Consider the following 26,051-nt stretch of genomic DNA (forward strand, 5'->3'; position numbering starts at 1 on the left):
GGTTAATCACCCACTACCAGTACCTTCTACACTGGAAGATTTTAAGGAAAAACTGGAAACGCGTTTGTCAGGGATGCTCTAGAGACACTTTATATTGCCTCAAGGAGGGCAATGGACTGGGGAGTCTCCCCAGCTCTCTCCCAGCTCTGCATTTCAATAAAAGGCGGCGCCTCAGAGGACCAGGCTGTTGAACCCGAGAACCTTCAAAGAGTCCTCCCCCATTTTTGAGACCCCGAAGCTTCATTTGCAATATTTTGGAGAAAATTTGGAAGACAAACATTTCTAACATGACAACATCGGCAGAGAGGAAAGAGATTACTCAAGTAACTATCCATCAGTTAGCCAGACATCAGCCCTGCACAAAATAAGGGAAAACTGAATCAGACTTGATCTGGACTTGAAAAGGACAGGAACAAAATTAGTGACAGTCAATGCAATGTTATGGAAAATAGGCCTTGTCAAACAAAGCTGATTTCATTCTCAGATGAGATTCAAAATCAGATTGATAAAGGTAACTGCTGCAATATAACAGGCACGCTTTTGTTGAGCATGACATCTTGATTAAAAAATTACCACTCTACTATGTCAACAAAGCACACTAAACGGATTTTGAGTTGGCCAACTGACAGATGACTGAAAGCAGTCATCCGTGGAAAATCGCCGTCGACAAAGTCAGCTGTAGTTGGGTTCTGCCGAGCTTGATCCGGAGCCCGGTACGATTCAAGAGATCCGCTATAGGTCTGGAAATTAATATAATCACAGACAGGATTTGTGAATGCTCCACTGGTTGACAGATGAAGAGGACAGGCTGAGCAGGCACAGCAATTTGGACTGCAAAGGCCACCCAAAGTAGATTTCAATACAACCAAGTGCAAGGTACCACTACATCTCGGAAGCTAAATCTAAAAGCCAGAGACCCTGAAACACAATCTGAGGTGGTACTGCCAGGCCAGAAGCTGCCCAACCCTTCCCAGCTCAATGCCACGTGTTTAACTTACCCAAAATAAAAGCTGAAAGACCACTCAGTTATGGAATTATGAATTCCCTCCAAAGGGGTATCAAACGAACTTTTAATTTAGCCACGAAACGGGTTTTAGAAGCAATAGTAGGAAACTAACTCAAATTAGACTTCAATTTTTAAATCAGAGAAGGTAATTAACTGCTGAAAATATATCAAGAGAACTGGCGGACTCTTGATGACTTGAGATCTTCAAACTAAGACTGACTGTCCCGGTAGAAGGTAAACAGCCCAAAACAAATAGTCATTAGGGTCCTTTTCCAGGGAAAATGTAAGGATCTGTGGTTTTGAGGAGGTCAGTCTGATTAAGCCTTAAGCTCTAGGAACTCTCTCCTAAGTCCATACAGAAAACCACCGACACAGCATCTGAGCACATCCCAACAGCACCCAAAGCAAATCAAATCCGTCTCCCGGCCTCCGCAGGGGGAGAAGCAGCACAGCATCGGGCCCAACCTTGTTGTGCAACGTCGGCAAGAAACCTCCAGGCTCCGTTTTTCCATGGTGAAAACAGAGCTAGGATATATACGTACAAGGATCTTGCAAGGCAAAGACCTTCGAGAATCTTGGGCAGAAGCAGCCTTAATGGTACATAGAGCGGCAGGTCACTGCGGTAGAGACAGGCAGAAAGGAAAGGGGTCATCTCTTGGACCACCTTCGCAGTAGCATTGTAGAAGAGGAGGAGAGGACAACATGCTTCATGCTGGACACTGTGCTAAACAGCAATCCAAAAGCAATCGAGAACTCTGAGGGTTTTATGCTTTTTCTTCAGAAGTTCTTTGTAACACAAAATGAGGGCTTTGATTCACAAGCCAGCAAAAACTCTAGATAACACCGATCTGCCGTAAAACATTCCAACATCATTTTATAAAGCTTAAAGCAGTTTAAGACATTATTTCTTGGTGGTAACGCTAACAATCACACACGTAAAAACAAACTCCAGGAATTAAGAAAGAAAAGCTGAAACTCAGATGAGCACAGATGTGACAGCACATTTGTCTACTGAGTCCACGACGTAAGTCTACTACAAAAGAAGTGGCCAACCCAAACCAAGTATCTTCTCTACAACTTCAATTTGTGTGTGTGTTATATACAGACAGTCAAACAATTCTTATGGAAAGAAATATTTTCTTGAGCTTCCAAATGAGACTGGTCCATACTCAGAAGACTCAGTTCAGCAGCTGGGATTCGGATACTAAGATAAAGAAAGCATTTCTCAAATTTATGGCACTGCATTTTAAGACTTCAAAAACTCTGTTGTGAATGCAAATCAAGTCAAGAGCAAACTTGAGCTTTAACCAATTTTCCGTGCATTGGTTTCACCTCTCACTTGTACCACAGTAAGAGGCAAGGATGAACAACGGGAGAGCATCGAGGTGACCCTGTTCCCGTGGCCAAGTGACCACCCTCAGTCTGCATACAGCGCTGGCCAGTCTAGGACAAGAGTAGGGCACATGTAGACAAGTCGTATTTCCTCCTCCAACCAACCACAAGGCCAAGTGGAAACCTTATTCCTGCTGCCTTTACCACACAACGTTGAACTTGAAAAGTATGCGGAATGCCGTAGTTTTTGCAAAAGCCATTAAATGTCTCATTAAGTTATGACACACACAGGAAACTGAAGAAAATTATTTGCAGAATAAACTACTACAGAATAAACGTTCATACGGGAACCTATTCCAAAGTAATTGCACTTCAAATGCTCACAAACTTTATTCAAAATACTTTTCAGTGGGGACAAGTCCTTAGAACCCGCATGTCCGTATAGACACTGCACTCATCTTGGTTGAAAAATCAACAGCAAGCGTAATGAGTGATCTTGCTTTGTCCACCTAAATGGCAGGAGAAGGACAAACATGCTTGAAGACTTCCCTCAGTTAGAGCCAAGTATCTCTAGAAAAAGGTTAAGCCAAGTAGTACCCATCTAGGGACAATGGGACATTTAAGTGAGTTGTTTTCCAGTGGTCAACTCCAACTCTTGTCTTGTCCATAACACAAAACAAGGTGTTTCATACATAAATATATAGAAATATATATATATATATATATGCACTCACAGAATGCCATTAAGTCCAAAATCTTGCTTGAACAGGATCAAACTTACCTATTGGGACTGTGAGGATCCTTAGGAGTTTGTTACGAATAACCACAGAAACCCCCTTGCCCATTACAAAAGCAAGTTGTCATCTCCTATAAATTCAAATATAAAGAACTGAAAGAAAAACGGGGACAAAGCAGACAGTGCTCAAAACTTCTCACTAGTCCTCAGGATGCATTTCCAACATCAAAATGATAAAATCCACACGTTATCAAATTTAGAGAGTTGGGTGTCGAATGCCAATGAAAGCAAAAGCCCGAATACTGTGCTTTAATTCCTGGCAGATAAACTTAAAGAGTCTGATGCCATAAAAGAGCCAGATCTTTTTGATTAAGTTCAACGGCAAATTAGAAGCAAGAAAATAAACCCTGCAGAAGCTGAGATGTTATGGTCTATTTTAACTTTTGCTGCAGTCTGCAATCTTTATCCATTTTATCAAAGAATTAGACATGCCTAGGAGGCATGATGGCATCTATTCTTTTCTTGCCAGTTTAGTGCTTTTTCTCTCATAAAACAGTCTAAGCTTGTCTTCAATAATTCTCCAAAATCTCTAAACCTTGCTAAGAGAAGGAAGGCAAAAAAGCTCAGCCTACAAACACACTTCAGCATTAATCTTCCTATTGAGAAAGTTACCACATGAAAGCTTCGATAAAGCCCATTTTTCTGCTCTGACTTTTAATTTTCCCACCTTCCAGTTTTCCAGGTGACCGTTTCGCTGAAGGAAAGGAAGAAAAGACAAGGAAAAGTACAACCAAATACAAAACAGCATCTCCAACAGAGGACAGGAATGCATTTTTTTCAGCTTTTACAAATCCTATGGAGATAACCTCCTAAAATGGTTTGCTGGAGAGCATCAACAGGCCCGCATGTTCTTCTCCCAGAAAGCACAGTCAATAGAAATTCCTTTGCAGTGCTCAGGGTTTTCAGCACATCCATAGTAAACAGAAGTCGGAGGAACTTTTTCAAAATTATTCAAGTCCCGCTCACGCCGTGAGGAAACGCATGCGTCTCCGTCAGCCTCAACACAAGCTCGTTACCTACACGGTTCTTTGAAAAATAAAGTATTATGCCATGAATATCAACATCATCGTCATCGCGTCCCTACAAGGTTCAAACAGGAAAGAAATAAGGTTCAATTCAATACAAGCATGATGAACCGTGTCAACTGCTTTCAAACTGAGAGGCAGTGAGAAAGAGATTTTAGAAAAATAGATAAATAACAAAATGCTCATAGTTGAGTGAAGTTATATATTAAAAATCTATCTGATGACTCAGATTTGTGTATTCATACTCCTATTTGGAGCCCAAGACAAAAAAAAAGAACGGCTTGGTTCTCAAAAGCTGCTTCATGCTCAAGAGCTTCCATAAATTTCAGAAGATCTGCAAATGCTGGGCATACCTTAAAAGCTGGATCTTCCCTGACTGGGATCGTAATTGCAGGTCTGGGATTCTTGCTTCAGACTCCCATCGCAAAGCACACCCGCCTCTCAACAAAAGAAAACCCTGAAAATTCACAACTCTTACTGTTGTCAAACCAACAAGTAAAGAAACGTAAAATCCCACCTCAAGATTATCCGCCCGACAAAGCAAAACATCGCTATATCAGAGCACAACACTACAGAATATATCTCCTGTACATGTTGCTCCAAAACCAGCAAGACAAAACAAGCATTTACTTCTTATTGATTTTTACGTGAAGGCCATCAACCGCCATTCACAAAATACTTCCAAGCCTCTTCCCCACCTGCTCAAAACTTCTCCCAAACTCCCTCCCACAGCCTCCATCTCCTGGCTGGGCAAAGGACCACACGTGCTCCAGCCGCACGTGACCCGACCAGCCGGCGAGATGCTGTCTCCTAGAAAAATAAGGGGAACTGTTATGAGTCCTGTTCCCAGGGGGTGGAAGCACTAATTTTATTCTCTCCCCTCTGCCCAGCAGTCAACTTTCTCAAAACTTTAAAAGAAAATAAAGCTAGATTGTCTTCTACGTCTACAGTCCTTTGAAATTGGGATCAAAGTGCCAAAGGGAGCGCAGAATTACTGGTGGCCAGGTAGGTGACATCCTCCTTACTTCCTCGAGAAATCGGGTTTACATGAATTTGCATAAATAAACATAGCATTGCCACTGACATTTTCCTCTCATATTTAGCGATACAAATGTTTTAAACACAAACATAGGAACAGAAAGGTTCAGTCGAGTGGAAGCAACAAGAAGGTAACGCAATTTCGATACCTCTGGAGAACAGCATCCGTTTGACTGGCAGGTAGTCGAGTCACACAGAAATAATTCTTGAAAATTTATTCCCAGTTCTAAAAAGCGACAGATTAAGAGCCAATATTTTTTAATTCAAAGAGGTAAAAGACCATCAACAGGCAAAAAATTGATAGGTGGATTTTATTTATTGTCACCGAAACAAAAATCTTCATCTATTTATTGAAGAGATGCACAACGGCAGTCAAGAATCCAGTAACATCAGATGGGACCAATTGATTCACATTTGAAATCAGAAAAAAAAAAACACTATTTGCGTAGTTTGGAAAAATGCCGTAGAACACAACGGGAACACTTTTCTCAGTCATTTTGGATCTAATATTTCTATGGACTGAACATGATGACTTACGGATTTTAAGCAGCAAAATCGAGTCTAATTGATTAGAAAGATCACTGTCCATTAAGACACGAGACCAACGTGAATAGTTACGAACCTCTCCTTCGCAGCCAGCTTCTTCTCAGACGCACGAACTCACCCGCAAATAAATCAAAGACGGCGCTGTACAAAAATTACCTCGTTTGCACTTTGAAAACGATGCAAGAGTGACTCCTCCCCAAGCACGCTGGCTAATAACACCGTTCTCTAGGGGATGCTTCAAATACTTCTCTGTCGTACCAGCGCTGGGAGGAGGAGATTGGCAGGACATCGCACGTCTCTCACCTCGTGACGAGGGTCAGCCCCAGCACCTCCACGGCGCGGGGAGACGGCGCTCAACCATCCGCAGGCGCCCGAGGAAAAGCCAGCCGAGCGCAGCACCGTGCAGCCGCACGTCAGCGAGCGCGAGGGGAGCTAATTTGGGACCGAAATGCACAGTTAAGAACGCGGCAGTTTAAGGAGAGACTTTATGAATTACAGAGGAAACAGAAAGTACACGGAGCACTTGTGCTGCGGAAAGGGAAATCGGGGGCCTCTGCAGATATAATCAAGCCCAAAAGGCATGACTTGAAGACAAATGAAGATCATAATCCCAACTGAAGGAAAGAGTGAGCTCACAAAGGAAGATATAAAAGTTGTATTTCCCTTTCGACAGCCTCATCAGCTGCTACCAACCGCTTGAGAGCTGGAAACGGGCAGAGAGTTCCTGGGTGGAAACACGGAGGTTTTTAACTACCAGAGGATAAAGGTCTGCAGTGTTCCTCTGCCACAGGCAGCTGCTGAAAAACACCTGGGTTTAAAATAAGACTGAATGATGCTTATGCCACGGTTGCTGCCTTTCGCAGCGGGTAGGACTTGGTGACCCAGGAGCTCCATCCCAGCTGCGAATGTCCCGCTTCCCAGAAAAGGAGATCAGTGCCAATCTCACAGCGGTCGCCTTCGAAAACTTACCCAAAGCGAACACTAACCTGGATTAAACACACGCTTCCCTTGCCCAAAGTGGCTGCATTTGCACCTACGCGTCCAAACCGAGGTTCACAAGCTCTTCTACACAGATCAGATAATTAAATTTAGACTCGATTTAATTATCATTTTAATTATGCTTTCAGCTGAGGTACTGAAGGTCTTTCACAGAAATGTTTCTCCGAAGCATTTTCACTTGCCTGAGAAACATTTTCAGGAGCACCAAGAGCAGTATCACCTTTTCCTCCTGGTTTTCCTCATTATCCGTGTGGTGGGTAACTGACACAGGGGAGCACGAAAACTTAACTGGAAAAAGGGGGTTTAAAAATCCCTAAATAGTTCACCTACTGCAATGCAGGCTTGTCATCGAACCTGACAGATGAATATCGCCTAAGATCAGAAAGGACCTCTACAATATGTTCTCCCTGAATGACCGTATCCCATAGTCATTTCACATTAATTTTGACGCAATACAGGTGTATCGGTTAGGCTTCTCACTCAAGCAATATTTCCCATTACTCAACAAATTCAAAACACCTTCATGGCACGCAGTCATTTTGCTTCCAATCTCTTTGTTCCAAAAGAGAAGAGTTATATATCTACCACTCCAGAAAAGTGCATCTTTCCTAACAGCCAGGAATTTTAATCAACCAGAAAGTATACCAAAAAAAAAAACCAAAACCATACCTCTGAACAACATCATCTGAAATACTTGGCACGTGCATTAAAATGAAAGGCCACTATAGGCACATCATTTGGTAGAGAGAAATCCCTTCTGAAAAATGTAAAGATTTACTTTGGTATAAACCAAAAAAGTTAAGATGCATAACTAGGTAAGATGATATTTGTAACTTCCAGAACAAAACTTAATCAGATTTAATATAGATTTCATCCAAAAAAATACATTGCTAACTGTTATCGGTCCTTTGAATGACTACATACATCTAGCAAGAATAAATATTCAGACCATAGTTGTTGGCTGGCGTTTTTTTAATGTTCCCAGCCATAAGGGTCAAGAGAATCCATGAAACAGTTAAAATTCAAAATCAAAATGAACTGAAAAAAAAAAAAAAAAGCCTTTGGCCTCCTAGTACTAATTTCCTTTTTCTTTACATTGCTCAACATCACTCCTCAATTTGAGTTCCAATCAACAACCACTTCACAGTTAACATTTCATGAAATAATGTGGTTGATGCAATCAAGTCCAGCAAAATGTTTCCCTAAAGATGTTTCCATCATTCACGTTCCTTTAAAAAAAAAAAAAAAGAAAAGAAAAGCTCTAGCTTCCTCCATCGCTATTTAACAGCGAGAATAAACACACCACTGCATCTTAAATCACATTTTGATTAAAACATAAATAGAATCACTTGGGGTTTCTTTCGGGTTAGTACAAGATGCCTTTGTCCAGGAGAGGGGAAAAAAAAATCCTCAACCTGCTCATTTTTCTACATTTGACAGTATTCAGCACTAAATGAATGCCTTTTGAATGAAATTCAGTCTATGGAAATACAAGCCATAACCTGAAAGCTTATCATCACGATGTGCAGGGAGGGGAAAAAAAGAGGAAAAAAATCCCCCCAAAATCCAACACAGTACAAACCCTTTTTTTTTTTCTAAATAATGAATATTTATTTCATTTCCATATTTCAAGGCTCCTCTGTCTTCTATAAAGGACCGAAGCTAAGCACCTTTTTGGCATTATTAACCTGCAATACAGCAATGGACTTCATTGCCCTGAAAAACCACGATGCCGACAACAACGTCTTCAAGCAATCACCAAAAAAAAAAAAAAAATTTTTAAAAAATCACCCCTTTCATAAAAATGAATGGAATATACTATTTTAGATAGAAAAAAATAACGCCGCCTTACATTTCACAACCTTGCTCTCTCTGCTTTCAGGCTACAGATGTTGCACACTGACATCCCCCCCCCCCCATCAAACCAGGGCCATTTTTAAAAGGGGAGCGGGACAAGGGAAACGGCGGCAACTTGGCCTTTCCCATCCCATAAAGTTGCTGGCGGGCTCGTTAATATTCCCTATATCGCTCCCGCCGTCGTCCCCACGTGCCCCTCTCGTTGTTGGTGGTGGGTACGCCGTGAAGCGGCGGCGTTCCCCCTCCATCTCTGGGGTGTGCTCCCCCCACCAAACCCCTCACCGACATCTCCTGCGGGCTGAGCGCTGGACACGCAGAAGAAGAATCACCCGTGAGCCCCGTCGCTCCATTTCCCTCCTTCCACACCCAGAGAAGGTGAAACTTGGCTCGGACCTGGCGGTGGTGGCTCCTTGGCGGGCTCTCCGTGGACTGAGGGGGGCCGGTGAGGTGAACCCCAGCCGTGGCCACCCCCGGGGGGAATCAAGCCCACTCGTCCCCGCTGTGGGGCTGAAGGCAAAGCCCACCAACAAGGCTTGAGGGGGACGACAAGCTCGGGGAGGGACGCACCAGGCTCTGAGGGGGGGACACACCACAGGCTCTGGGAGGGGGACAACAAGCTCTGAGGGGGGACGACGACAACCAGGCTCTGAGGGACAACAGGCTCTGAGGGGGGGGGGGGGAACAACCATGCTCTGAGGGACAACAGGCTCTGAGGGGGGGAACGACAAGCTCTGGGGGGGGGGGGGGGGGGGGGACGACTACAGGCTCCGGGGGGGGTGGACGGGGGGGGACGGGAACAAGAAGCTCTAAGAGGACACCAGGCTCTAAGGAGGGGGGGGACGACGACACAACCAGGCTCTGAGGGGACACAACAGGCTCTGAGGGGGGGGTACGACAAGCCAAGCCCTGAGGGGGGACAACAGGCTCTGAGGGGGACACACAACCAGGCTGGGGGGGGGGGGGGATGTCTCGCCCTCCCCAGGGCGGCGATTTCCCCTTCCCACCGGCTGAGGCTCTTCTCCTCCCACGCGTGACCCTCAGCCACGCAAAGCCCCGCGCTGAGAGGATGCTCCCCCCTTCCTTCCCCGCCGCCACCACCACCACCGGCCCTGTCCCCCCCGGGAAGGGGGACGCAGCCGACACCCCCCTCCTCTTCCTCCTCCTCCTCCGCGGTCCCCTCCCGTTACCCCCCCCGCCGCTGTCACCCCCACCCCTCCTCCCTCCCCTCAGTGCCCTCCGGGGGTTCCCCCCCCCTCACCTGCGGCTGCTCGGGCGGCGGCGGCTGCGTCCCCTCAGCCGGTGCGGCGGCGGCAGCGCGCTCCCCCTGCTCGCGCTGCCTGCTCCGCGGCTCCTGCTCTGCCCGCAGCCGCCAGCCGGTGGGGGAGGGGGCGGCGGCGGCGGCGGGCGGGCGGCGGAGGGGGGGTGGTGAGGGGGGAGTACCACCAGCGGGACCGTTACAGCCGCCGTCAGGACTACCGCTCCCGGCGTGCCCCGCGCGCCGCCGCCGCGACCCGCCGCCGGCCGCCCTGCGCGGGGTACGCTGGGTAATGTAGTCCGGAGGGGCGGGCGGAGAGGGAGAGGGGGCCCGGGGCGCAGCCGTGGGGCATGTTGGGAGGTGTAGTGCTGGCGCGTTGCCTGCTGGGAGCTGTAGTGCGGAGGGGGCTGAGAGGGCGGGGCGGCAAGGCATGCCGGGAGCTGTAGTTCGGCGGGGCATGATGGGAGTTGTAGTCCGCACCGGCTGAGGGGAGGACGCGGGCCGCGACGGGGAACCCCCACCCGGGGCCGTACAGGCGGGGGCTCCGCCGGCCCCCGGGGCCTGGCGCTGGCACGCCGGTCGGCCGGCGAGCGCGGGGCCGCGGGCCTATGGCAGCCAGGCGGGAGAGGAGGGGAGAATGGCGAGGCCCGGCCTTCCCGCCCTCCCCACTCCCTCATCCTCCGGCCTTGCCCCAGCCCTTCTCACACCCCGACCCGGCCCCTCGCCCCCTTCCCTGCCGAAACCCTTTGCTCGAGGGGCCCCCTCGATATTTGGGGAAGGCGGCTGCACCCCCACACACAGCCCGGGGAGGGGGAAAGGGTTCTTCTGAGGGGGACGCAAATAGGAGCTTTAATTTTTTCATGCGGGAACAGGTGGGGAAAAAATTCATGTTAAACCGTTTAGGAGGAACGGGCAGCACCTGCCGGCGCAGGAGGGAACGAGGTGGGTGCAAACTGCGTCACCACCGCTCAGCGCTCCAGTTTTAGGGCGGGAAAGGAGTATTTTGGGAAAGTGGTGGTGTTTGGGAGGTGGAGAATTGAATTGCTATGGGTCTTTGCCCAGGGACTGACCCCCGCAGTGGTACAGCCCCACAGCCCCTCCTCAGTCCCTCACACCACTCATTGCTACGTGAATTATTTTGCTTTTTGTGAAGATTTGTGCTGGGAATTTTGTTTCCTGAGCAATCGATGTGCAACACATCCCCTGGGGAACTGGGGAATGGGGACAGGGGTGCCCTGGGGGGTGGCAAGGGTTGTACCTGAGGTGTCCTCTTCGGTTTCTCACCCCTTGGACGTGCTGATGCGTGAGGCTGTTGTAAAAACCACGTCAAATGAAAACATTTCTCCTTGCACTTTTCTCCCACAAGGTGGAGGATGCTGATGGCACCGATGGGATGTGCTTGGCACCGACGGGATGTGCTCAGCCCCAGCAAAGCCTGGTGTCATACAATAAAAGGAGCCTCCACTGGGATTTGAAGGCTCTTTAACAGCCCACTGTGGGGTTTTACCCCCCTGCGAGTGAGGTACTGACCTATCCCAATGGCAGATGTTTCTTAGGAAGAGAAAGAGCAACAGTTGGGGTGTCTTCACCTGCGTCTATCCCCAGCTTCAAGCATGGGGACAGCAGGTCCAAATCCCCAGAGCTGCTTCTGCCCATCTGCCTCCACAGCAGGAAGAGACAGGGGAGACGCACCAGGAGAGCCACTAGCTTCCCACATCATGTGAGACGTGGGAAGAGTTTAAAAAAAATCCTTTGTTCCATACCCAAAACCCAAGGCTTTGGCTAGGACGGGGGAGATCTCCACTGGGCACTGAGCCACCACTCTGTGACAGCTTCTTGCTGTAACAACACCCCCCAGGTAGGACACCGACAGAGCCCAGCTGGAAGAAAACCAAACTAGTAGTTTCAAAGTTCATCTTTTTTACTGAGGCAGCGCCCGAGTGCTACAGAAAATAAGGGGAAATCCGTGATTTGGCTCCCCTGAGCGAGGGGCCGAGTCTCTTCCCACGTTACATCCTCTCCCTTCCACTGGAGCAGCTTTGCCGGCTGGAAGTAACCTCCTGGCTCCTCAGGTCACTGTTTCCAGCCAGCCTGCCCAAATTTATCCCATCTAACAACAAAAAAAACCAACCTAGTTTGCAAAAACTAAATAAACCGAGTCCCCAAAATCCTGCGGCAGCATCATTTGCTTCCTCAGAGGAAAGCAGAGCGGTTGGGGGATGTTTTAATGGTACCACTTTTGGTTTGCAGTCCCCGACACCTGCCATTTCAGCCCGGCCATCGCAAACACGTGGGCTGAGTTGTTGTTTGCTCCCCTGGGGGTTATATTTCTGCTCTTTTTTTTCTGTTGTCGTTGTTATTTCCCTCCTCTCCTTCTTGGAATAAACTTGATGTCTTCTCTGCCAGCCGACCAAGGGCTGCAGCCAAGCAGAACCCATTAGTGCAGCGCTATAGATTTTCAACCCCATGAAAATCTGCTGCCATTTTAAATAGAGCATCTATTTATTTCACTCGGCGGCGTGTCCTTTTGCTGTCAAGGAGACAAATTATTCCAGTCCTGTGGCAGAGCTCACGATAACGTGGCGGAAAAGCTTTGAGAGCAATTGATAGCCAACTGTGGCGTATGTCTACCTATGGAGGGGCAGCCCAATACCGGTGGATAGCCCACAGTAATTCCAAATTTCATCCCAAATCCTTTCCTAAGGGAAGTTTTTAATTAATTCATCGCAGCACATAGTATCTGGCACGGCCCCTGATTTCCAAATGTGCATCTCTGAAATATTTAGTGCGACCGGGGATGGTTCGCAGCCTGATAACCGGCGTGGAGGGATGCGCAAGGCTGTGCGAGTGTGCTCCGGCTGATGGGGCGATTGCAATTTAACTCCTTTGTAATCAATCTGCAGGCTGCTGGATTAATTTAATTCCTTCTGCTGGTCGCCACAGTAAAGCCAGCGCTGGAGGGAGGGGAAAGGGCTTTACGTTGAAAAGCCTGCTGGAATAGATGAGGGGTTTTTTTTGTATTAAGGGCTGCCAAACGCTTAATAAACATCTTTATTATCAGCCCAGCCTGGACTATAAATAACCTGCCGTGTATTTGAAGCTGCGTAACGCCAGCCAGCCGCCGGGGATCGTGCTCCCTAAGTTGTTTCGGGCCCGACCGTTTCCAGCGCATGAGTAGAGCCGTAGGAAATGTGCTATTTCCTTCCCCAGGCAGCAAAAAAGGCTTTGGGAAAGGTTCTGGGCTCCCACCGCCCACATGTCTCGATAGAAACCCGTCCCTGCCCACATGCAAATCCTGCCTACCGCGGACAACGCCTGCACATTTGCCTGGACATGCCCTACGTATCTGTATGGAGAAAGATATATATATATATATAAATATATAGCTATTCCTTCCTGGCCCTCGTTTTGTGGGAGAAGGGGAGTGAATAAGAGGGATCGGGTGATTCTTGGCTCTTGATCTCCCTAGATGATTCAACCTCCCGTTTTCTCCACCATCCTCTGGTCCATGATTTTCAAATCTGCCTGGCAGAAGCTGGAGACCAAGGACCATGTCTCCACCAGGTGCTGGCCGGGCGCAGGGATGCATTCCAGGTTCTCCTCAGCTCCTAAACATCTTTTTTTTTTTCTCCCAACAGGTTTGCAAAGACCTCAGATGTCTCAAATGGGGCAAAGGGCCCCAGTAATAGGCAGTGACAACTCCAGCAGCTTTTCCAACCCTGCAGCCTTTGAGCACGCGCGACTCCAGCCCATCTGTTTCCAGAACCGACGATAGTTTGCTCTTAACTCCAGCAGGAGCCGGGTCAGACCTTGATTTTAACCCAGAGGGTAAGTCACCCCACTCAGAATTCAATTCAGATGAGCACTTAGGTGCTTAAAATTTGAGTTCTTCCTGATTTACACTCCTGCCAGCAGTATGCCCCTGGTACTCACTCCATTGTGGTATTAAATGCCTCCTCAGACCCATTCCCAGCACCAGAGGAGGGTCCTGCATCCACCTAAGCATCTCATCTCCCTGTGCTCAGCTCCGGTCCCACCTCTGTGTGGGGCAGGAAACCCCCCGACATCCCCTTGCTGCTTTGGGGCTCCTGTTTGGGCTGAGCCCTCCCAAGGGCCCCCACGCCACTGCCACCAGCGTGTGGGTTGTTTGCACCCCCCGTAGCCCCATTCTGGACCCTCTCAATTGCTCAGCTTCTCCCGACCCTGCGGCTGCTCCCTCTCTGGAGGAAAAGGGGGGCTCTGGGGAGAAAGTGGGGATGACGGAGCTCCTCGGTGGGTCACGGGCATCACCAGTGGCACTAGCCCAGCAGCATCCCAGCCGCGCTGGCACTGGACATCTGCTTTTTTGGAGGATAAATTGCTAAAAATGCGATATTTTCCCTCTGGCCGGCACCTTAGGGTGTTTCTACCCAGCCGAGCCCACCGTCCCGCTCCTGCCGGTACCGGACTACAGCTCCCGGCGAGCCGTGCGGGCGGGCAGCGGCGGGCAGGGCCAGGCGGCGGCGGCGGCAGCGGGAGCAGAGCGCAGCGCTGCCCGCAGCGGGGACCCGCCGCGCCGCCTCCGCCCGGTGAGGGATGCGCGGGGTGGCTCCGGGATGGGGGGAGGACGGGGGCGACTACCGGGGGATGGGGAGTACCGGGATAGGGGTACCGGGGATGGGGGTACCAGAGGGATGGGGGTACCGTGGGGGGTGCCAGTACTGAGGGATGGGGGTACCAGAGGGATGGGAGTACCGGGGATGCCGGTACCAAGGGGGATGCCGGTACCAGAGGGATGGGGGGTACCGTGGGGGGTGCAAGTAATGGGGGATGTGGGTACCAGAGGGATGGCAGAAAGGGGATGCCCTAAAACGTGGGTATGGGGGGGGGGGGGGAAGATGCCAGGGAATGTGAGTACAGGAGGATGAGGGCACCACATGTGGGTACCGGGGGCTGCAAATAGAGGGGGATGAGGGTGCCACGGGGATGTGAGTACTGAGGGACGGGGGTGCCCCCCTCGGATGGAGGTACCAGGGGGGGATGTGTGTGCAAGTAGAAGAGGGTGAGGGTGCCAGGGGATGTAGGTTTTCCCAGGTGATTTCTGGGGGATGTGGGTGCCAGGGTGATGCAAGCAGTGGGGCATGAGGGTACGAGGGCTGCAGACTCCAGCGGGATGTGGATACTTGGGGATTCCGGCACTGGGTAACGCAGTCACCAAGGCACAGAGGTTACCGGGTGGGGGTCTGTGCCTCAGTGTGTCCCCAAACCAGGAGGGGACACAGCCAGGCAGTCCTGGAGGCTGTCCTGGGGTGCTGAGCCCCCATCATCAGGGCACTGGGGTCCCTGGTTGATGGATGGATGGGGGGACCGTGGCCAGGTAGCTGCTCCTGCCTGGCCCTGGGGTGTTGGCTCTGCTCGGGGACCCAGGGAGCGATGACTTCATGGCCTTATTAAGGACTAATTTCCATCCAGGCAGGGAAAACAAGCAAGCGTGGCTGTCGTTTGCCGTGGAAAGTTACTGGGGCTGTGGGGAGTTGCTGCCTGTTTTCATACCCAGCCCGGATTTCTCCACTTACCTCCATGGGATGATAATCCCTAAATCCCAATGAGATTAAAGGCAGAAAGAAAGGTGGCTGGAGTTCCTCCTCCCTGCCTCCGCCATGTTGCCCAGATGCTGAAAGCCCACGGCTTTCTAACCCCGATTAACCCGTGCGCTCGGCTCATTCCCCACCCTCTCCCCCCAAAAAATGGGGCAACAAGGGTGAATCCCCATCCCGCTTTGCCCCTGGAGCCGCGGGGAGGCGAGAACTGGGGAAAAGCCGCAGGCCAGGCAGGAGCTGCTATTTTAACCCCGTTATTTTTCCCGTGCCAGCTGGTCTGGAAAACCCTCCCTCAACCATGGCGCTGGTGAAGAGCGGTTGGCTTTGGCGGCAGAGTAAGTGCGACCCTTGAGCTTTCCACGTTGGGAACCCCCCCTAAAAATAAAACCCAGAGAGGTTTTGGCTATGGGATGGTGGGAGGTGGGAGGGGACAGGTCCCCGGCCTGGGCAGTTAATCCATGGCAGCGAGGAAATAGCAGCTCAGCCGCTCACGGATTTACGTAAGAGAAGAGAGGGGCCTTCTGCCACGAAAACAGACATGCAGCTCCATGTCCGGGGCTGGATCCGGTCCCGTGCACACAGTGGGTGCACGCAGGGCACCAAGATGCCCTGATGGCTTATTTTGGCAGCTCTTTTTAATTTAAAGCCACCTGGCCATGCTGCCCCGGATGCTCATGCCAGGCCTGGGTGCCCTGCGGGACGCAGCGGCTCTTGCAGGGGGCGGTGGGAGCCAGCTGCAAATTCGGGGGATGGCACACTGGCCGTATCCCACCGAGCTCACTGCCGTCCTTCACCTCCTCCCCATCCCATCAGGCTCCATCCTGCGCCGCTGGAAGAGAAACTGGTTCGTCCTCTACCTGGACGGCAGTTTGGTTTACTATCACGATGAGACGCAGCGTGACATGGACGGCCGCATCCACGTCAAATACAGCTGCCGGGATGTGAGGACCGGCCGTGAGTGCAGAGGTGAGCGAAGCCCCGTGTCCCCAAGCCCCGTGTCCCCGACCCCATCCCGTGCAGGGCTCTCCACGTAGCTGTAACCCTTTTAAATGTTGCTCTGCTTGTGCTTGTACGCATCTAGGATACCCCCAAAAATAATCCAGGCTGTGTAATTTACCCCTTTCTAGCTCCCAGCCAGCACCAGGCTGTCCCCCAGGAGATGCACATCGCATCTTCTCTTCCCTTCCTTTTCCCCGGGGAAGGAAGGAGAAACTCTCCTCCTGGTTTGTGCTTGTTCAAAACATGATCCCACGGCCCTGACTCATCCCTCGCCGTCTCGCACAAACAAGGAGAACAAAGCAGCAGCTTGGCTCAGCCCCGGCAGCCCACGGCCGCCGCACAAAGTGCCTTTCTTGGGTTGCGAGCAGCAGCGGCAAAGCCGGGATGCCACGGTGGGAGCACAAACCCAAAGGTTTATCCACACCAGAGGGTCCCGCCGAGCTCCGGGAATGGCGGAAGATGCACAAACCTCGTGGATTTAAGATTTTGTTCTTGCTTGAGCTCCTGATCCAACTCCAGCAACAAGCGTCTCACGTTTCGACAAAATTTGGGTGCTCGCTGCAATCTGGCAAATTCAAAGCAAACGCAGCTCGGCCTCGTGGCCTCGATTTGATTTTTGGCAATTTTCTGCCCTTCGACTTTGTTTCTGCTGCGGGGGTGGAAGTTTGTGCTCGCCAGCTCTTCACTCGGCTTTGCTTTTAACCTTTGAGAGCCTGAATGTAACTTGTAAGCAGAGACGGAGCTGAAATTAAACCTGAATTAGAAGCACGGTGTCCCAGCAGTGTTTTAACGCTTGCACCCGTCAGCGGCACACAGGGAGGCCGCTCATGCCAGGGGTAATTTGGAGCTTGACCCTCTCCCAAGAGGGTCCGCGGGAAGATGGGGGGGCTCTTTTGCTGAGACTGGATCCTGCCCCTTCCAATTCCAGATGTGCAGCCGCCCGAGGGGAGGAACCGTGACTGCCTGCTGACCGTTGTGCTGCGGGACGGCTCCAAGACAACGCTGTGTGCCGAGAGCGAGGATGACGCCATGTAAGCCAAAATCTTGCCATGGCAGCGCTGAAATATCTTCGGCGACTTTTTCATGTGAATTATCCGAACCTGGAGTGAGCCTCGGCCGCGCAAAAGCCCTGTCTTGCTCCCATCGCGTTCCCACCCATGGCTAAAACCCCACACGGCCCCTGTTTTCTCAAACACCCGCATTCACTTGCAGGGCGATAGGTGCAGGCAAAGGTTTGGGTTTCCCACTGAATAATTTGGAGCTGAAAGCAGCTATTTTTAAGTAGTCAGTCTCCTGCGGGGCAGGTTTCCCTCCTGGATGAGAAATCACCTCTTGGCCTGACCGAGGATCACTGGGGAAGAGTTTTCATCAGTATTTGGCGATAAATAGTGTGGAAGTGAAGTTCTTACTGGCTTAAGGCTGTGCCCAGCAGGAGGAAACACCCACTTTTAGCACTGTTTCCCCTTGTATTTCTATAAAAAAGTATGAAACTTATTTTTATAAAAATTAAAACATTTATAAAAAAATGAAAAACTATTTTTTATAAAAAATAAAAACTACTACAGCTACACTTAGATGGAGGGAGATGTTCAGCTGTGGCCAAGCTGAGCTCGATCAATTGAGCTGGACCGCAGCTGAATGGAAATTAATCCATTACCTCCTTTTCTTCCCCCCCAATTTAGAAGTCATTTTCCTGCCTGCCCTCATTTTAGCCGGGGCCATTCCCTGGGACAGCGTTATGCCCTGTGCCCATCCCCGGGGCGTCGGGTACCTTCCAGTATCTTCCCATCCCCACCTATTACCCCAGCGCCGGCTAAGAGGGAATTAAAGGTCAGTGCCAGCGCTGCGGCCGCAGCCAGGTCATGGGGGGGGGGGGGGAGGGAGAGGGACGCGTGTGCCCAGGGCAGCTGCCGGGCAGCCCCATGGGGACAATTCCCACCCCAAAACCGGGTCCCTCTGTTTTGTTTGCAGCGCTTGGAAGATGGCCATACTGGAGGCTAAATCCACCCCGGTGAGGCTTCATCCCCCAAAGCAAGGGCACCATCCCAGCACAGGCTTGGGGCAGGCACAGGTGGAGGTTACACAAACTTGAGTGTCCCCCCCAACCCAGGGCTGATGCTGAACTCAGGGTGGCCCCCCAAGACCCTGTGCCCATCGGGGAACCCCGGGGAACAGGGAGTAAAGCCCCTGGAACCAGACAGGGAAGCAGATGGAGGAGAAGTGGTAGTGATAGAGCAGTCCACTGGTGATGCCACTAATGAAAGATGACAAGAGCTGAGGGTGACCCTGTTCAGCGGTCTGGGGTGACAGGGACAGAGTTAAGGATGGGGAGAAGACAGTTAGGGCAGTGGGGCAGAGTTAAGGTGACAGGGGACACGGCGTGATGGGGGATACAGTTAAGGGCAATGTGGGCAGAGTTAAGGTGGTGGGGGCAGAATTTAAGGTGATGGGGACATGGTTAAGGTAACAGGGGCCAAAGTTATGATGACAGGGGACGCAGCTAAGGTGACCTGAGCACAGGTAGGTGATTCGGGCACTTGAGATAAGCTGCCCCTGGCATTTCAGACACTCTGGGCCCCCCTGTCAGCACTGCAGGGGAACCCAAGCAATTCAGCCCCCCATCACACAGAGGGGAAACTGAGGCACTGCACCGGCACAGCCACTGTACCCCGTGCGGTCCTGGTGTGGGCACCAGCCTCACGCCACGCTCCCACTGCTCCCAGGTGCACGTCTACGATCCCTATGACGATGACTACTACCAGACGGTGCCCCTCGACTCCCACCAGACCGCCTACATCAGCTCCGGCCACTATGGCCACCAGTACGGAGGTGGGTGGCCCCATCAGGTGGCACAGTGGGGGGTGGCCAGATCCTGATTCACCCCATCCCTCCCCAATGTTCGTTTGATGCTTGGACTCATTACCACCTGGGGGATGTTTAATTGGGCTGGGGGGTCACGGTGTATCAGGGGGTGGGGACGGGAGCTGGAAGGAGCCGTGGCTACACAGGGGACATAGGGGTCCCTCTCCATCCCAGGCCAGTGGCACCCCTTGGGGGAAGTGGTTCCCCTCCACCGGCATCAGGACAGTGCCAAGAGGATGGTGTCCCCCTCACCACCACCCCCAGCTCACCCCCCTTTTTGCCTTGCAGCTCCTGGGGTGACCCACGTCATCGTGCGCGAGGATCCCTACCGGGTCTCCGGGGACCAGATGGCCTTGGGGCTGCTGGCGGGGGCCGCCACCGGCGCCGCCCTGGGCTCCTTCATGTGGATGCCATGCTGGTTTTAGCAGCTCTCCCCTTGCTCTCCTTCCGCAGGATGCATCCCTCCCCCTCCCCCAAACTGGGCCACCAGCCCCCCGACACAGCTTCCTTTGCCTCCCCAGCCCGGTTTAACTCACCCCTGGCTTGGTACCTGCCATGAGCCACCCTCGGCCTCCCAAAACCAGCCTGCTTGGCACCCTCCATCCCGGGGACAGAGATCCAGCCCCAAACCCATCCCATATCCTCCACCTAGCCCCGGCTTTTGCATTAAATAACCCCCATGTGCTTCAGAGACCTCCCCCCTAAACCTACCCCCAAACCCCAGTGTCCAATTCCCACCCGCAAAGGGCGTGGGGAGCTGCCAGGGCCATCGGCAGAGGGGAGAGCGCAGTGCCCCAGCCCCAAAACCTGGCTCAATTCCCCACCCCAAATCTCTGCAGGGAACTGGCTGCACAAATATCTGGTTTTTTGGACCGAGGGAGAGAGCGGGTGCTACTCCAAATAGCTATTTTGGGGAGATGGCTGGGTTTTTTTTCGCAGCCCTGGCTTTGAAGCCCAGAGCACAGCTGCTTCATAAGGGATTTTTTTTTGGGGGGGGGGAAGGGAGGCTCCAGCACTGGAGCCAAAGCATGTGCTGATGAAAGAGGCAAGCCCAGGGATGCTCAAGAGGCAGGTTAGATTAAGGAGGATGAAGAACTTTGCAGGATTTCCACCCCCTTCCAGCCTCGCACCAGTCCCCTGGGCCTGGCCAAGCTGGAACAACAGTGCAAAACCTCCCCGGGAATTGGGGCTAAAGCCCCCTAGGAACTGGGGCTAAACCTCTGGGAATTGGGCTGGGAATATCACAGCTTCCCCAGCCAACCGGTAGTCACTGCGGGAGGGACATGCAGCAACTTGAGTTTCACCCTCATGTTTGGGAGGGGGAGAAATCACTTGGGGACAAGGGCAGCTCTCCCTGGGGACCAGGGACCCTTTCTGGGTCTTTGAAGCAGGGATTTGGGATTGAGGGGGGGGACACGGTCCTGCTGGGTGGCCCTGAGGCCAGGGGACAAGTGGCACCTCATGGTTTTGGTAAAGGGAAAGGGGAGAGGCGCAGCTGCTGAGCATCGCCCTTAGAGGAGCGATTTTATCCTGGAGACATCATCCATACTCAACGAATTCAAGAATTACAAACAAAAACCACAGATAGTAACTAAAAACCCCAGTGACATGAGCGCCCCAGCCCCCTCTTGCCATTAAAGCCCTGCATCAGTTTGACCCTGCGCCTGAGAGAGACTCGGGATGTCCCAAAACACCGTCTTCATCCTCCCCTGGCCTCCCTTGCCTTGCCGCTGCTGCAAACCCGCTCCTGTCAACTGCATCGATTTTTGGAAAGAAAGAAAAATGAAAAAAAAAAAACAAAACCAAAAAAAAAGCTATCCGCAGTCTAATAAAGGCAGCGAAAAATGAGACCCAGCCTGTGGGTGAGTGAGGATGAGGAGGGGGCTGCTCATCCTCACCGATCTCCAGGGGGTGGGAAGGTTTGGGTCCCCCTCGAGAGCTGCGTATGGGTGTCACTGGCTCCCCCATCTCCTCCTGCAACCCCTTTTCCTCCTTCCCTTTTCAAGCGAGAGCTCCGAGGGCAGCTCCAGGGAAGGGACAGGCTACTGGAAAGCTCAAGAACACCTTTGCAAAAAACCCCACTTCTTGGGAAAAAAAAAAAAAAAAAAAAAAGGGACTTGAGCAGACCCCGCAGCACCCAGCTGCAGTCGCCGGCACCGCAGGGTCTCAGGGTCCCGTCTGCAGCCTCTGAATGTGGCATGGGGGCCCCGAAGAGACGCAGAAGGGAAAAAGCTGCCCAAGAAATCCAGCTCAGTACTAGAGGACGACTTTGGGCTGGCAGAGCAGCTCCTTCCTTTGCATCCCAAATTCAGAGCCTGCGGGATGAACCACGTCCGTTTGGGAAGGGACCAGTGCAGCAAAGGGCCCCGTCAGTCCCGTTTTAAACCTCAAGATGGCTTAAAAGCATCACCAGGTCTGTTTTAATTTGCAAAGCAGAGAGAAGCTGAGGTTTGCCTGCCCCCTGCTTTCAGAAAAGATTTCGCATTTTCTAAGCTCAGGGGTTCAGGGTTTCCACCGCTGTGCGTATCCCAGCGTGCAAACCCCCGTTTCCAGGGGCTGGAGAGGAGAAGGATCTGTCCCCTCTGTGCCCTCAGCCCTTCCACCTTCTCCTATTTTCCCGGCCCAGGTTCCGCGTCCAGCACACTCACCTCTACGCCTCCCCGCGCTCTCTTCTGCCGCCGATCCCCAGAGCCCCACCGTAATTCCTGCTGCAACGGGGGTCGGGGGGAGGACAGAGAAATGAAACAAACCCATGGCTACTTTTAAGATGCACAGCAGATGGGAAATGGAAGCCATCTAACGCATGGGGCTACTGTCCCCAACCTATTTTCCACCATCACCTCCACCTAAACCTGTCCCTGTAGACCCAGAAGACCCTTTGCAGGGTGTCCCCAACAGCAGGACTTTGAGAACTACAGCCCCTTCCTCCACGTGGCTGGAAATGAGCCGGGGAGCAGGACCTGCGGCAGGGCAGAGGGATGGGGCATCCCTGCAGCGAGCACAGCCAACCAGGGAGGGCATCAACCTCCTGTCCCCACCACAAAGTCCCAGGGTACCTGGGATGAGTCTGGTTCAGCTCTGGGGCTGCACACAAGCCCCAGCTGCCACTGACGCCAATTAGCACTGATGGAGACTCCCCGGTGCTGTCCCATCTGCCAGGAAGCACTGAGAGTGGAGCAGCTCGTCTGGCTGCTAACGAAGCAGCCGGGGATGTGGAGCCCCCGGGGTCGAGCCCAGCTCTGGTGGGATAAAGCACCCGCGTCACAGCAGCATAACCTGTGGGTGCGAGACAGATTGGGCCAGGCAGGGAAGAGGCAGTTGTAGGGACACGCCGAGCAGGGGGACATCCCCTAAACCCTCTTTTCTCGGGGACTTCAGCAATCCCAGGAGCTGGCAGCTCTGGGAAAAGCTGGAAGTTTTCCTGGGTGAGCCCATCTCCTGCACCGGGCCAGGAGCTGCTGGCAGGTGCCACACAGGCTGCATAACCCGAGGGTGAGATGCGCCTGGAGATGGAAACATCTGGAAATGCTTCACCAAGAGCAGCACAACCTGGAAACAGGCGCTCCTTTCCATGCCACATCCAGCTGCTGACCTGCAAAAGCTCCTTTTCCCCAGCTCAGATGCCCACAGTCCCCATCCCTGTGGTACCTGAACATCCCAGGGCCGATCCTGCTTTTCTCCTACTGAGCGGAGCTGTGTCGGTCTCCCGAAGACTCAGGGACACCAAGTGATCCAGGCAAGGCCACCGAAAAGCGCAGTGACGGACCAGCACACGCCTCCAGCAGCCATTCCTGGGGTCTTCATGCTGTTGGTGGGAGCAGCTGACGGCAGCCAGACCCCTTGCTAGGAAGCTAAACGAAGGAGCCATTAAATATGTTAAAAATAAATTTGGAAGCACAAGAAATTTGGAAGAACAGAAACCACCATCCCCAGAAACACCTGGCTTGGTTTGGGCACTGCTCAGCTCAGGTCTTCACCCACAGGAGAGGGGCTTCCCACGGGCTTTCGGTGCCGCCTGGGACTGACGCTGCGCAGGACCGGAGGGACAAGAAGTGCCAAGAAACAGAAATCAGGATTGACCCACTCCATTCCCACTCACATACAGACTTGCACAACCCCTCTCCAAGAAGCGAGAGCTGCTGAAGCTCCAAACATCGTCCAAAGCCCAGAATGACTCAAAGAACCTTCTGAAACGAGTATTAATGCGGTGGGATCTGCAGTAAGGACCAGGCACCAGCAGTTAACACAAGGACACCCACAAACCACCTTACAAGATTAGTCCCCGAATGTCACAGCAAAGCAATCGGTTGGCAGCTGCTTGACCCTCGCTGTGATCAAAACCCACTTATCTGGAAATAAAGCAGCTGCATCACGGGCCACTACGCCTCGGCAAATGTCAGGATCAAGATTTGAATTTCCACCCATCCCCTCTTCCCGAGCTGGGATGGACCCAGGAAAGGTCAGTGCCAAGACCTCCACTGGCCCCGGGAGCATTTACAGACACCATTTTCTCCCTCCAACACCCCGTATCCAAGGACACGCAGCACTGCGGATGGAGCGATTGGCTGTGCAGGGGGGATACAGAGTGGTTTCAGTGCTTTAATTAGCAGGAACTTTAATCAAGCCTTTAACACAATCCTGGTTCCAGACGTGCTCTCCAGGTGGCCGACAGCAAACACTCAAAATGGCTTTAATTTATACCCAAAACCTCAGAAACAGGTGGCAAGCCTGGAAGATTCGACTCAGAAACAGCAGTTTGCGAGCGCCTCCTCCCTCCAAACTCAGCAGGGCAGAGCCACCGGGCAGCAGGAGCATCACCCCGCTGAGCTGCCTTCGGCCCTGCCCTACTCCTCATCCTCCAGGGAAGGGCAGAGCTGCTCCTGTCATCACAATTCAGCTGGTGTTTAACTCCCAAAACACCTGAGCCAGGTGGTTACAGCATCAGTCCAGGCAGTGGGTTACGTTCAGCTGCTACACAAGGATCCCAAATACCTTCTGAAAAGCCACATTCGACTTTGGCGCGTGCTCAGACCGGGGTGGGGAAGAAAAAGGTGATTGGGGGGGGGGGGGGGGGGGGGAGGGGGCAGGGGGAGGGGGGGAGAATAGGTCCTTTTGCAAATCGATGAAAACCCAAGCCCGGCCAGCCTGGGAAGCCCAGCTCAGGCAAGGACAGAGCAGCAGAGGAGGAGGCTGAGCACCGAGCGTTATGGTAGAGCAGATGGGAGAGGCTATTTTGAGGTCAGGGTGTTTGCAGCTGCTTTCCTCACTGCGGGAGCATTGGCAGCCTCTGCCGCAACCATGTCGCAGGTAGCACGGCGAGAAGCAGCCTGCCCACCCCCCATTTATCTTCCTTTCGGGGCTGGTACATGCCCAGCATGGAAAAAGGTGCTGCTGCAGCAGGTAAAGCCCTCTCATGGTCTAGTTTGCTGCGGATTTGAGCGCTGGATGCAAAACCCCACACTGTGCAGCAAGAGGATGGTGTTGGCTGCAGCACCAGCTCTGCAGATGCTGCTAGGAGGATGCTGCGGCTCCTCCAGCTCGGGGAAGATCAGGGCTGGCCCCACCAGTGGAGCAGACAAAGAAGCCAGCAGCAAATGCCAGCGTGAGGCACCCTCTAATCCGAGGCAGACACTCCCCGTCCGATGCCAGAGCTAATAAAACTCAGTGAGGTTGGGAGCAGAGAGCTCAACCCACTGCAGCCACCAGCCAGTGGCCAGGCCCAGGCTCCTACACCGGAGCTCATGAGCGCCCCCAGGCTATGCCTCACCCAGAGACAGCCTCTTCACTCCAGTTTAATCCATCCAGGTGGGATACCAGTACTTGAGGCGACAGCCCTCAAAGCTACATACAACAGCAGCATGAAGGTAATTCAACAGCAATGAGGAGCAACACAGAGGAATTAAGCCCAATATGCTTCAGCGCTACCCTGGAGACAACAACCTGCTTATATTATGTTCGACTCCTTCCAACAGATTGATCCCAAACCCACTTTTAAGAAGTGAACATGTCGTTTTCAGGTGTATCCTCCCATTCCCTAAAGCCCTCAGGCAGCTCTCCGGCCGTGCTCCCACCCAGGGCAGGAGCTGGCAGTGCCAGCTACAAGGAACAGAAGCTGCCCCCCAGTGACAAATGCCTCTTTCAGTGACCCATCCCCATACGGCCTCACCGTACAGCTGTTCCCTCATCACTAACACCAGCACATCTCCACAGCTCCAAGACTACCTTCAAGTTTCTCACTTGTCAAATTTCACGATCAATTTAGTGATGGTCCTTTTAATATAGAAGAGCTTGAACAAGTGACAGAGATTAGGCTGCTGGTGTTACCGGGACCAAACCCAGTGAATTTCCCTGGAATACTAGACAAGGGTAACTCTGTCCATGAGCATCTCTGTTACTGGTACTCACCTACCCATCCCTGCAGCCCTCGTCCGCCACCTCCTGCAAGATGGAGGCTTAAGGAGGCTCCTCCTCAAGGAAGGTGGGGTTGGTCCACCCATGCTCACCGGGTATCACAGGCAGCACCCAGGGCAGCTGAAGCAGGCACAATGCGCCCGAATCACCTTTGCGAAAGGGAACGGAGGAAACCAGCTGGATTTCAAGAGCGAGAAAGGACCGGAAAGGCACAGTTGCAGCAGGCAGAGGATGCGCTCTGTGTACCCGTCCTCCATGTCACTCGTCGATCGCTGGAAACAATCGCAGAGACACGGTATAGAACCGGAGGAACAGTAAGGACACAACTCCAACTTTCCTCCAAAAA

At 52.3% G+C, this 26,051-nt stretch overlaps 2 protein-coding genes across 4 annotated transcripts in view; one reads left to right on the forward strand and one right to left on the reverse strand.

Moving 5' to 3' along the window:
• Positions 1–10,042, reverse strand: part of FAM168A (family with sequence similarity 168 member A) — a 235,271-nt gene extending 225,229 nt beyond the window's left edge. For 2 of the 3 annotated variants that reach the window (XM_082498130.1, XM_082498129.1), the window contains exon 1: positions 9,858–9,961. The gene's annotated coding sequence lies outside the window, so the exon portion shown is untranslated. Of the gene's footprint in view, positions 1–9,857 lie in introns of all 3 variants that reach the window. The other variant, XM_082498131.1, reaches the window with a different exon arrangement.
• A 4,366-nt stretch (positions 10,043–14,408) lies between these two features.
• Positions 14,409–21,622, forward strand: PLEKHB1 (pleckstrin homology domain containing B1). Its single transcript, XM_082498253.1, has 7 exons — positions 14,409–14,422; positions 15,706–15,768; positions 16,247–16,399; positions 17,361–17,463; positions 18,404–18,443; positions 19,156–19,261; positions 19,583–21,622. Exons 2-7 carry the CDS (start codon positions 15,732–15,734, stop codon positions 19,717–19,719), a joined length of 576 nt encoding a protein of 191 aa, XP_082354379.1. The 5' UTR covers positions 14,409–14,422; positions 15,706–15,731; the 3' UTR covers positions 19,720–21,622.
• Positions 21,623–26,051: the final 4,429 nt, after the last annotated feature.

The sequence above is a fragment of the Vanellus vanellus genome (assembly GCF_965231255.1).
Source record: "Vanellus vanellus genome assembly, chromosome: 1".
NCBI lineage: Eukaryota > Metazoa > Chordata > Aves > Charadriiformes > Charadriidae > Vanellus > Vanellus vanellus.